The 12976-nt window shown below is 30.0% G+C and overlaps 1 protein-coding gene across 4 annotated transcripts in view; it reads left to right on the top strand.

Moving 5' to 3' along the window:
- LOC135952272 (basigin-like) overlaps nucleotides 1-12976 on the top strand; it is a 75723-nt gene that overhangs the window by 23569 nt on the left and 39178 nt on the right. Inside the window, exons 1-2 of one of the 4 annotated variants that reach the window (XM_065502133.1) lie at nucleotides 457-524; nucleotides 1519-2147. In XM_065502133.1, coding sequence (XP_065358205.1) covers nucleotides 2075-2147 — 73 coding nt within the window. In that variant the 5' untranslated portion in view covers nucleotides 457-524; nucleotides 1519-2074. Of the gene's footprint in view, nucleotides 1-456; nucleotides 525-549; nucleotides 773-1518; nucleotides 2148-12976 lie in introns of those variants that run through there. The other 3 variants (XM_065502135.1, XM_065502134.1, XM_065502132.1) reach the window with 3 other exon arrangements.

Raw genomic sequence — 12976 nt, 5'->3', positions numbered from 1 at the left:
CTAAGCAGTGGTGTAGTGACTACAACAGTAGACTAGCCAACGGATAGTTGCTGGTTCGACTGTTGGCTGCGACTTATTTTTTTATTTTTTGTTTGCAAATACAAAATTCTATAAATAACTCTACTAACAAAACAACTTATTTTCGGCCAAAAAATAAAGGATTACTTTTGGGACATCGGGAACAAAAATAATGACTTCTTTCAGTAGAAAAATAAGTAGTCGAATCGTCAAATTCCCCTTATTTTTCGGCTTATTTATAAGTAAAGTTTTTGCTGGGATGCTTATACACTATTGTTTTATTAAGGGGACAATACATTTTTTTATATATGTAATTCGAATTTAAAATTACACATGAATTACACATGCATTCAATTACACATGGGCTACACATCCAAGTTAAAATTACACACAATATGTGTAATTACACATGAAGTGGCAACACTGAATGTGATAAACACTACACTTTGGTATGTGCTCATTTCTGTTTCTACTTCCTTCGCGTATACACTTGTGTCGTGTCGTGGGTTTGTTTTCTTTTCTGTTTTTTTTTTTTAGTTGAAATTTGTTTGATTTTTCACGATTTCTTGAGTCGGGCCGATACTACTGACTTGGAAAAGCAAAAATACGCGAGCATTTTTAGTTGCAAATTTGTGGTCATTGGTGGTGGCGGCGAATATATAACGCGAATTTTGTGTGTGTTTCACTCCTTCTTATTTTGCTTTATATAGAGTGACGCGTTTTGTTCAATATTTCGTTGAGTTTATTTTTTTCGGTTAGTTTTCTCGCAGTTTAAACTAGACAAAGCAAAAAAAAAACGCAAATTTCAAAATTCTGTTTCAATTTTTTTTTTTTTTTGAAAAGTGAGAATTTTTATTTGTGTTTGAAAATATCACCAGAGTGTTGTGTTCAATAACGTTTAAGATTTTTTTTAAATATATTTTTTTTGGTTTTTGCCGAATAAGTGAAAAGAAAGAAAAAAACAAAACACAAGTATGAAAATTTTCATTTTTTTTTTGTATCATGTGAATTTTTTCTATTTTTTTAATTGCCAAATTAAAAATAAAAAAAAAACTGAAAAACTACGTCAATAGTGGTGTCTGGGTTGGACCAGACAAATTAAAATATTTCATTGCTCTTTCTTCTTATGCTCTTACGTTTTTTTTTTCTACAAAGTTTACGTTGTATTACGTCGTCCTCTACGTCCTTTGCATATTTCTTTACGTTACGTTTTTCACCAGTGTTTTATTTTGTTTAATTTTTCTTAATAAATTACCTACTACGTGAAATTAGTTTTTTATTAATTAAATTTTTAAAAATTTGTTATAAAATAATAATAAATAATATTTAAAAGAAAATACATATTTAAATATTATCAGTGTCGTGTTTTTGTGATTATTATTTTTAATTGTTACTTATTTTAACTTTTTATATAAGCAAAACCTTTAAACTTAAAATTTAATTAAAAAAAAAATTCAATAAATTAAATATTTTTTTGTTTTGTTTTTATTTTGTATGCAGCTCTCGTTAATTTAAGACGACGACGACGTTTACGCGTAGATGAAGACGACGACTATTTATAAATAAAATTTATTAAATTAAATTAAAAAAAAAATAAAAAAATATTAAAACCAAAAACCCAAAAATATTTCAATATAATAAAATAAATAACAAAAAAATAAAACAATAATTACAATCCTGTAATCTTAAAGATAATCAATCATAAATTTAAATCCCAGAGAGAGAGAAATTTATTCTGTTTCTTCAACCACAAACAACAACAACAACAACTTAAAAACTTAATAATTAAAAAAAAGAGAGAAAGAGATAGAAGAGAGAACAAAGAAAGAAAAAAATATAAAAAAACGTCATCGTTTAACAATTTAAGGCTTCATTCAAATTTCAATAGTCTACCTAACACCCTACGGAATCAACAAGAAAATCCTCCCAGGAAATTTCCTCATAATCAACAACATTCAAGCAAAAAAGTTTGAAACAAAACTATTTTCCATCATATAATTAAAATTAATATTTTAAACATAAGCTTAAAAGTACAAACCACGGATCAATACCAAAGATGGAGGCAAAATTCTTGGCAGGCATACTTTCATTCCTCTCGATATTTTTAGCGATTTATGCTCAATCAACCGGTAAGTGATTTTATTTAAGTTCCTTTTTAAATTATTACAATTTTAAATATTTATATTAATATTTTAAAAAGAAAAACAAATAAATAAATAGCAATTAATTTAGGGCTTAATTAATTATTTTCGTTTAATTTTATTTAATTTTTTATTTTAAGTATATTTCTTTAAAAAGATTTACTTACTTACGTCTTATTTCCTTATTTAAATTAGTATGAAAATGAAAGAAATAATAATAATAACATTATATATTGTATATTATTGTTTTTATATTGTATGATTTAAAACCCCACTGTACTTGTTTCAAATAATACTACTCTTACAACATTTGCACATTTGTTGTGTTTATTGTTGTTATTTTTTATTGGTTTTGTTTTACGCGGTTTCAAGGCACCCTTTATCAGACCATTAAATCAGCCATAATTTTTGTGCTGTCACAAAAATATGCCTACAAAAGGGCAGTTTTATAAATATATAAATTCATTTTAAAATAAATAAATTATTATTTTTAAATTGACCTTTTATTTGACCTCTTTTATTAAACTTTTGAATATTACTTATGATCTATTTTACTGAATTGAACATTCCCGAATATGATACACAGCGAAGTAGCGAAATATTTAAGTACAAATACATATCGCACTCATTCAACAATACTGTATTAACTCAAAACTATAAAGCCATGGTAGGCGTTCATATTGTTCAGGTTACGATGATTTTCGTCAAACAACCCGAATGTGAAAAGAGCGTAATAGAGCGTAAAAATACACACAATTCATTCAGTTTCTTGATGTTGTTGTGGATATTTTATTTTTTACCCAAAAGAGCACACAAATTAAATGCCTCTTTTTGCCTACCAATGTTTTAAAGTGTTCAGGAGCGACAAAAAACTGTTTTCTTAATACTTAAGAAAGTTTATTTAACGAAAATCCCGCAATATTAAGAAAATCCATCAATACTTTCTTGTATTCCGCTGCATATCCATTTTATTTGTTCATTGTCTGCAGATAGTGTTATGTATTGTTTTTTGCTTAGTTGACTCTACAATCTGTTGTTGATCTTGGCCTGCATTTCGATCTTCAGCCTACTCTCTCCAGTTCTTAATGCCAATAATATTCGTGACGTTTTCCAATTAGGCTTTCCAGCATTCTGGTTCATTCGACTGATATGTAATAACCACCGTAACCGCTGCATTTAATGCGTAGTTCGTTAATTAGACGCCTATACTTTTCGTTAAAGCAGATGAGGTCATCGATTTTACGGAGGATCTTTCTCTCGAATACATACAGTTTTCGTCATAACCCATGTTTCATACCCATGAAGAATCACAGATAAAATAAACGTGTTGTCTTTGTTTATCGGGAGGTGGCTTTGTTTATTGACTATCGATTTTATGGAGCTTTTCTTTCGGGCAATTACAAGCATAAATTTCGTCATGTACTCATTCACCACCAAACCTAGTTTCCCCAATTCCTTCTCAATTCTTTAAAAGGTTGCAGTTATATTTTGCGATATCCATCCGACGATGTCAATGTCGTTTGCATATTAGAGGAGGATGTAAACTTTAGTGTTAATTGTAACTGCTTTATTAACTTTCTTAGCTATTTCCAAAATTTTCTCCCTATATGAGGCCTGTTGTAGTAGTGAATGATTCGGAGAGGTCGCTTTCTATTTTAATCGATGATTTAGAACCTGGGAGTTCCTGTTATATGTTGAGCTATACTTCCGACGATGTAAGGAGAATGGCACCTTGGTGTTAACTGTACCAGTTTCATTAACTTCAACTACCTCCAAAATATTTTCCATTGAACGATAAGCTGTCACCCTAGAACCCTTCAGCAACAGTCTTATTTAGCTCTTTTCAAGCTTTTAAAAAACAAAAATTTACTCTGTTATAATATTGAAGAAACTTCACGATAACCTGTCACCCTATCAGAGGCCTATTTTACCGATTATGTGGAGAAGTTTAGTTCCAGTTATATGTCGACCTATCCTTCCAACGATGCCGATAACGTTCGCATATACGAGGAGGATTCCTGTATCGAAGAAATTACGCAATAAACTGTCACCCTGTCTAAGGTCTCTTGAAACTGTGAATGATTCGGAGAGGCAGGTCAATTGTTGATTTGATCGGCCTAAAACCAAACTGATAAGGTTGAATAATTTCATGGAGAGTATTGGCTTCAATCTTTCACACAGTACCCTGAGTGCGCCGATCGACTAGACGTTAGTGTGCTGTACTATCAATCTGAGGGTTGCGGGTTCGATACCTGTCAGAGACTCTGGGTGTATCAGCAGACACGCTAAATGCTTCGTAGTTTGTGTTTGGTTTTATAAAAAATTAAATAAGAAATATCGTATCGTATGGATAAGACAATAATTTCGCCGTAGTTGACAGAAACATGATTATCTCCTTTTTGGTGTACGTTGAGTTTACAATCGGCGTGATTTGTTCCTATAGATTGTGCTGACTAGCTGATGCATGCACTCTTTATCTGCAAATCTCCTCCGTTCAACTGGAATTCCATTTCCTTGTTATTTTTAAGCCTGGTTATTGCTACTTTGATCTTATCTTGTGCTTTCGTTCCTCTAGGTTGGGCCGACTAGCTGATACATGTACTTTAACGGCTCTGTCGGTATTCCGTGTGCACCTGCGGCATTTTAAGCCGGGTTATTGTTACTTTGACTCATGTTGGTTTTGGAGGGGGCATATAACATCATCGCCTATGATGTGTTGCTTTCTGTAGCTGTATCTTCGGCCGCTAATACTTTGAAGAAATGTTGTTTCCAAATACCCAACAGATTTCCAGATTAGTCTTTATACAAAATAATGCTAGCATGCGAGTTAGCTATTTAACTTTTTGGTAAAATTTGCTGGCTTTGTTTGTGTTTCCGTAGTTGCCTATATCCTCGCATTGTCATCAATTCTATCTTCGAAATTATTTCTTCATTAACTCTCGATATCATTGCAATATTTCTCCCCTAGCCATAGAGGCAAATGAGGCCTCAGTGGGCGACTTTATAATCCTTGTCATACCATTGACTTATTTCTTGCCCTGCTTCTTAACCAATTTCTTCTTTGGCTGCTGATGAAATGGGAATACTTGCAAGGAGCAGTTGAGATAGCGTCACTTAATGGACTGATTCAGATTCATGTCGTTTGGCTATTACTAAGTGATCGATCTGTTTTCGTGTTTCTCTTTCGCTTTTTGGATTTTGTCATGTATAAATCTGGTGATACTTATGACCATAAATGTGACATGCCTTTGAATGGGATTGGAACTAACACTCTGGTCTTGGCATCGCATTAGCTCCTTTGGATTGGGTTCCTTTCTTTCCACTCTGTCTGACATCATTTAAAAATTCTCGTTTCTTTTATTTAGAACAGTGAACAATTAACATCAGATAGGTATCAGAGTGACCGGACAGACATTTAACCGTAATAAGGACAGTAATCTAAGTAGGTGAATGATCCTTAGAATCATTGAAGGTAAAGTTAACATTACCTTCTCGGGTTGCCCACCTCTGGGGGGTTACTCTCTATTGCGATGCGAAAGCAATTTCGATGCGAAAGGTAAATGCGTTAAGAATACAATTTTGTACTCTGTATCGTCTACGCAAACGCTTTCGCAAAAAGAAGCAATACTGGCACCACAAAATAAACAATAGCGAAGAATGACAAAATTAAATGTCAAAACTTGTAAATAAAAACATTTTAAACTAATTTTTTGTGCGATGCTAAAACGCAATAAAGGGTACCATTGTACCATTTTTCTTTCGCATCGCAATAGAGAGTAACCCCCCTGGTAATGCACTATTGCAGCCATCCTTTGCTCCAGTTCACCCTCGATATAATAGAACAGCGCCGAAATATATCAGTCTCATTTCGTTATCGGTATTATCATGAAGCACAAACTAAACGACTGCCGGAACAAAGATGTTCTACCTGTTCATTGGCATTAAAAACACCAAAAACATTTTAATGTCGTACGTCTGCTCTAGCATTCCATAACAGGTATCCTAAGTATCATTGTCCTTCTCATGCGTCGGCGCGTGATCACATATTAGGTTAAATAAATCTAATTTGGCCTTGATATCGGATTGTGGGCAATCTTTCTTCAACTGGTGCGAAACTGGCGATTGTTCGCAACAAATCCACATCCGAACTGCTGTATAATATTTCGGCAACATGACATTGCCATTCATACTAAATGATAACATTGTTGTCAGTTGTAAAACCATAAACAGCTGATTTTATATTTAAAGTTATGCTTTAACTTCCCAAATGTTTTAATTCTTTAAAAATTCTGTTTCAACATCATTTATCCTGATAATTGTATTGTATTTTTTTAAGTTCTGTTTTGTTTTTCTACCACTGTCAAATGCTGTAACGTAATTGACACATACATACTCGTAAAGTTGTATTGTTGTTGTTGTCGTTATTATTTTAAGTGTAATGTTAACAAAACTATTAGTGTCAGGCATTTTGGCGATAACATTTTTTTCGAGTACTTAGGGAAGTGTGTTTATTTTATTAGCCAACAAAATATATGTACATTTATTAGATAGTTTTTTTATATTTATATTAATACAAAAAGTATCTATAAAGATAAAATAGAAAGAAAAAAAAACAACATATAAACAAATTGATTTTTTCTTTCTATGTTTATTTTTGTTATTTTTATAAATGTACTCTTTTTGTTTTCTTAACAAATTCAAAAAAGAACAAATATTATTATTAAAAAGGGATACATTTTGGTTTATCTTATATTTTTTTTAATTTATAGGAATGGGTATAATCTATTATAATTATGTTCACACTTGTTTAAAATAACATAAATAAATAGAAATAAAAAATCTTATATATAAATAGGCCACACGTTTTTTTGTGGTACTCTTTTAAGTATATTATTGTTCACCAATATTGATGAAACATATATGGTTTAAAAGGTTATTTTTTCTAGATATGCACAATATAAAAAAAATTGTTTAAAAGTGGTCGAATTTCGGCCACCAGGCGATCCTAGTATACCAATAAACAATATGTTTTATAAAGTGGAACATTTTTTTATTTTTATATTTTCCTTTAATTTTTTTCTAAAATAATTAAATTTAATAATATGACACAAATTCTGGAGAATGTAATTAATGATGCCACTTTATTGAAATGAACTCGAATAAAGTACAAAATTTTATTTATTAAAGATTTCTTAAGTCAATATTGTCAAAGGAATGATAGAAATTGGTTAATTTTTTGTTAGATTTTTTAAACACTAAATATGTGTCTCTCATTGTATTTCTTTTGATGACCATAATCACGTGATGTCATCTGCTCAATGTCATATGCATGATTTTGAAAATTATGAGGCGCCTTAAACTTTGGCATAATGCCCATATCATTCTTATTTAAATAGTACTTTTTAAATGAGAAGATATTTGTAAAGCCTTAAAAAAAGAAAAGAACGATTTTTAATAAAAATTTTTTTTATTTATATAAAACTAAAACTGAAATAAAAAAAATATTGGAAACTTCCGGAACATCTTATAGCCATGCATGAAAGTCAGGTGTAAACACTAATGGCATGAATTCGAAACTACTTTTGCTTAACGTTTTTTGTAATACGAAAATTATCTGAAGACATTTCTCAAATAAGGAAAAAGATGTTTTGTTTTAGCATAATTTTAGCATCTGGCAGCTCTCAACTAACACGATGTCTTCTTCTTAATATAAATTATTATTCAAACTAAATGACAACATAAAGGCAAACTGAAACGGGCTGATTCATTATTCAAAATAAATAACATTTAAACTATGTCTTACACAAACATTCTATATAGTAATTGGCAACACTTTATTGAATTTAATATAGCAACAACAAATTTAATTCATTGTTTTAATTATTTCACTCAAATACCAATGAATTTGCCTTTAACTTCCAAATAAAACTAAATGTTTATTTAAAATTGTTTAAGTTATCTATAGGAATTTCATTATCAGTTGTTGTTGAATTGAATTTGTTGTTACTAAACAAAATTTTCAATGTTTTTTCTCTACCAGAGATGGAAAATTGTATGCAATTTGAACTGTTTTAAAAACTATTTCATATTCAAATGCACATATTCAAACAATTTTCTATAGTTTGACATAAAATACAAAATTAATACTTTTATATGGAATCGGAATGATTGACTATCCGCGATATAAGCAGGTCCCGTCATGTCGCGTTAATAGTATTCTATTAATATCGCCATATTGAAAAGAAGAAATTCAGTAAAGTAGCTGAACGCAATTTTTTATGGAAACATTTGGGTATAACAGTATTTTCAATAGAAAAGTTTGTGTATAATAGTATTTTCTATATAATGTTTTTTGTATAACAGTTTATTCTATAGAAAATTTTCTTTATAACAGTATTTTCTATACAAAATTTTTTGTATAACTATATTTTCTATAGAAAATTTTGTGTATAGCCGTTTATTCTTTAGAAAATGTTGTGTATAACACTTTAATTTTGTGTATCACAGTAATTTCTGTACAAAATTTGCTGTATACCAGTATTTTCTGTAGAAAATTTTGTGTATAACAGTTTTTTCTTTGTAATTTTTATTGTATAATAGATTTTTCTATAGAAAAGTTTTTTTGTATAACAGTTTATTCGTTAGAAAATGTTGTGTATAACAGTTTATTCTATAGAAAATTGTGTATATAACAGAATTTTCTAAAGAGAATTTTCTTTATAACAGTATTTTCTAAAGAAAATTTTGTGAATATGACAATTTTTTATGAAAAATTTTGTGTATAACTGTATTTTCTATAGAAAATTGTGTGTATAACAGTAATTTGTGTACAAAATTTGTTGTATACCAGTTTTTTCTTTGTAATTTTTATTGTATAATAGATTTTTCTATAGAAATATTTTTGCATAACAGTTTATTCTTTAGAAAATGTTGTGTATAACAGTTTATTCTATAGAAAATGTTATGTATAACAGTTTATTCTATAGAAAATGTTGTGTATAACAGTTTTTTCTATAGAAAATGATGTGTATAACAGCATTTTCTAAAGAGAATTTTCTTTATAACACCATTTTCCAAAGAAAACTTTGTGTATAACAGTATTTTCTATAGAGAATTTTCTTTATAACAGTATTTTCTAATGAAAATTTTGTGAATGTCACAATTTTCTATGTACAATTTTGTGTATAACTGTATTTTCTATAGAAAATTTTGTTTATAACAGTAATTTGTGTACAAAATTTAGTGTATACCAGTTTTTTCTACATAAAAATTTTTTATAACTGTTTTTCCTATAGAAAGTTTTTTGTATAACAGTTTATTCTTTAGAAAATGGTGTGTATAACAGTTTATTCTTTAGACAATTTTGTGTATAAAAATTTTTACTATAGGAAATATGCTGTATAACAGTTTTTTTCTTTATAATTTTTTTTTGTATAACAGTTTATTCTATTAAAAATTGTGTGTATAACAGTTTATTCTATTAAAAATTGTGTGTATAACAATTTATTCTAATGAAAATTGTTTGCATAACAATTTGTTATTTAGAACAGTTTTTTCTATAGACAATTTAATTTTCCATCCCTGCTCTCTACTTTGATTCTTCATCAATTATATCTCTCACACTCTGCTGAATGTGTGGCTCTCTGTCTCTGTACTTTGCTTAGGTTCCCTCAATGTTGTTTATCTTAAATTTTTATTTGTCTATATGTATTTCAAAAATCAATTATATGTATGTTTGTATGTCTGTATATAAAAAAAAACTTGTATTTAAATTATTTATATTTATGTTTGTACATGTTATGCATATACATTTCTTCATACATTCATGCATACAGACAGACGAATATAAGGAGTGAGATCGAAAAATTCTTAACACACGTTTTTCATTACATTTTTTAACCCAAGTATTATTTGAATTTTTTTTTGATCAAGTTACCTTTGAAAAACATGTCAGTTATTATGTGTAATGTCAATTATATTAATTTTTTTGTTAATCTGATTAAAATGAGTGACCAGAAAAAAGTGCGTACTGAAATTATTAAATATTTTCAACAAAACCCAACTTGGTCTTACAAAAAGTTGGCCAAGCATACAAAGGTCTGCCGTCAAACTGTTTCCAATGTTATTAAACAGTACCGGGAGAACTTGTCAGTTGATAGAAAACCTGGTTCAGGTAGAAGGAATGGTCCACATGATGTTTCTAAAGCCAAAAAAATAGAACGCATTTTCAAAAGAGCTCCCAACACATCCGGTAGGAAAGCAGCCCGGTTAGCTCAGTGCTCGGACTATTTGGTACGAAAAGTTAAAGCTAATGCAGGTTTAAAAACATACAAGGCTCAAAAAGTTCCTGACAGGAACGCTACTAAAAATTTAGAGGCCAAAAACAGAGCACGGAAATTGAAGTCAAGTTTTATAAAAAAATATTCTTGCTGCATAATGGATGACGAAACGTATGTTCTGGCAGATTTTTCGCAACTTCCAGGTCAAAAATTTTATGTTGCTGATGCTCGAGGGAATGTTGAAGAAAAGTTTAGGACCCAAAAGCAGACAAAATTTCCCAGAAAGTTCTTGGTATGGCAAGCAATATGCAGTTGCGGCAAAAGAAGCCACTCATTTGTTACAACGGGCTCTATAAATACCGAAATTTACATCAAGGAATGTTTACAAAAAAGGCTGCTTCCATTCATAAGACTTCATAATGTGTCCACTTATTTTTGGCCTGACTTGGCATCCTGTCACTATGGCAAACAAGCCCTTGAGTGGTACAAGAACAATAATGTGGTATTTGTACCAAGAGAGGCAAATCCTCCAAACTGCCCGGAGCTAAGGCCAGTGGAGAGATATTGGGCTCTTGTTAAAAGAGAATTGAAGAGTACAAAAAAGGTGTCCAAAAGTGTGGTAGATTTTAAACGGAGATGGACTACATGTTCGAGCAAAGTGACAGAAAGCACTATAAAAACGTTAATGGAAGGGTTTCCGAAAAAGGTTCAAAATTTCATCACTAGTGATTAAAACTATAAAAATAATTTTTTTTGTAAATTGTAATAATAATTTCAATCAAATAAAAAAAAATTAAAGCTGTAAGTTTAGTGGTTTCTTTTTTATAAACATATATGTATGTTAAGAATTTTTCGATCTCACTCCTTATACATATGTATGTTTGGCTTTTCTAATTCATTTGTTAATTGTAGTTTTTATTTTTTGTTGTTTTTATTATTTTATTTGTATACAATTTATTGATTACTCTTTTCAATACTGCCGCCTTCTCAGTGCTGATACCCCGAGCCAATATTTACCCCACCAATAAATACACTTTACTTCAATCCGCCTTACATTTCTCTGTCACACCACAGTCTCCCCCCAATTCACCCCTTTTTACATAGAATTTTTATTTCAACATATGGTTAGTTGTCGATTACACTTTAGTGTTTTGTATTGGAAGATTTGCTTTACAGTTTTTGTAGTTGTTGATTTTTTTGTGAATTTTTTCAGTTTTAATTGAAAATCAAAAAGTATAGTCGGTCAAGTCCGATCATATAATACCCTACATTGAGTAAATGAAGAGAAGCATTTTTATTTTGAAATTGCAATAATATTTTTTTGCTAGTGATTTTCGGAAGTGGGCCTTATCTGGGAGATATGGTAAATTTTGAATTGATCGCCATGAAATTAGGTCTTCTTTCTGTTAAATTTTATTTGCATAATATTTCTAAAGTGAGCGTTGTATGGGAGCTATGACCAATTCTTAACCGATCGCCATGAAATTGAATTTTTCTGTTAAATTGTATGTATACCAGCATTTATGAGACTAATGCTCGTTAAAGTGATTAGGAAGAGGGCCCTATCTGTGAATAGAAATAAATCCTATTTGAAACATAAATAATTATGTTGGAATGTTGTGTGAATACCAACATGTTTAAAAGTTTTATGCTCGTTAAAGTAATTTTCGGAAGTGGGCCTTATATGGTCAATTATGAATAGATCCGCGCAACATTTTTATATGTGATTTATTTGTATTTGTGTTATTTGTGCAATTATGTGTATGGATATCTATATAAATCAAGCATTTTTTACCTATAAGTCCTATTTCATGAGGACATTTGTATGGGGGCTAATGCACCGATTTTTACCAGATTCAATAATCCTTGGGCCGAAAATAATTCACGTGCAAAGTTTTCAAAATTGCAATCTGTACCAAACGGTAGGACGGACATCATTAAATTAATTAAGAAAGTGATTCTGAGTTAAGGAGGGTTTTAGACTAATATTTTTGGGAGTTACAAACATCAGAACAAACGCATAATACCGGCCCCATTGAGCAAAAACTAGACGTTTGCTTTAAACCAAATCCCCTTAAATACATTCTAGTTGTGCGAAGGATGTTAAAGAAATTTAAGGAGTTTGTTTTAATATTTCATACTGTAGGATTACAGAATTACTATTGTTTTCTTCTTTTTGGAATTTGTCGTTCATCCATTTTTCTCAAATTTTAAATTAATTTCATTTTTCTTAGTCCTTAAAACTAGAAATGTTATTCCCCACTAATTTTAAATGATACACGTTAATGTACCAACCACCCACGTACCTAACGTTTTGACCACCATTACAATATTCATTCCTTTTGCTATCAATTAAAAGTCACGTGTTTTTATAGCAATTTTTTGTTTATATTTGTGTGAGTGTGTACTTGAATAAACAAAAAAAGTTATGTTTTTATTGGCGATTTTTTTTATACACTTTATTTATTGTATCGATGTTCATTGATCGCCTTTTCAATTTTTATTTTTCTCCATTTTTATTTCTTTTCCTACTTGGAT

This window comes from Calliphora vicina, chromosome 2 (assembly GCF_958450345.1).
Source record: "Calliphora vicina chromosome 2, idCalVici1.1, whole genome shotgun sequence".
Taxonomy (NCBI): Eukaryota; Metazoa; Arthropoda; class Insecta; order Diptera; family Calliphoridae; genus Calliphora; species Calliphora vicina.
This window is presented reverse-complemented; position numbering and strand designations above follow the sequence as displayed.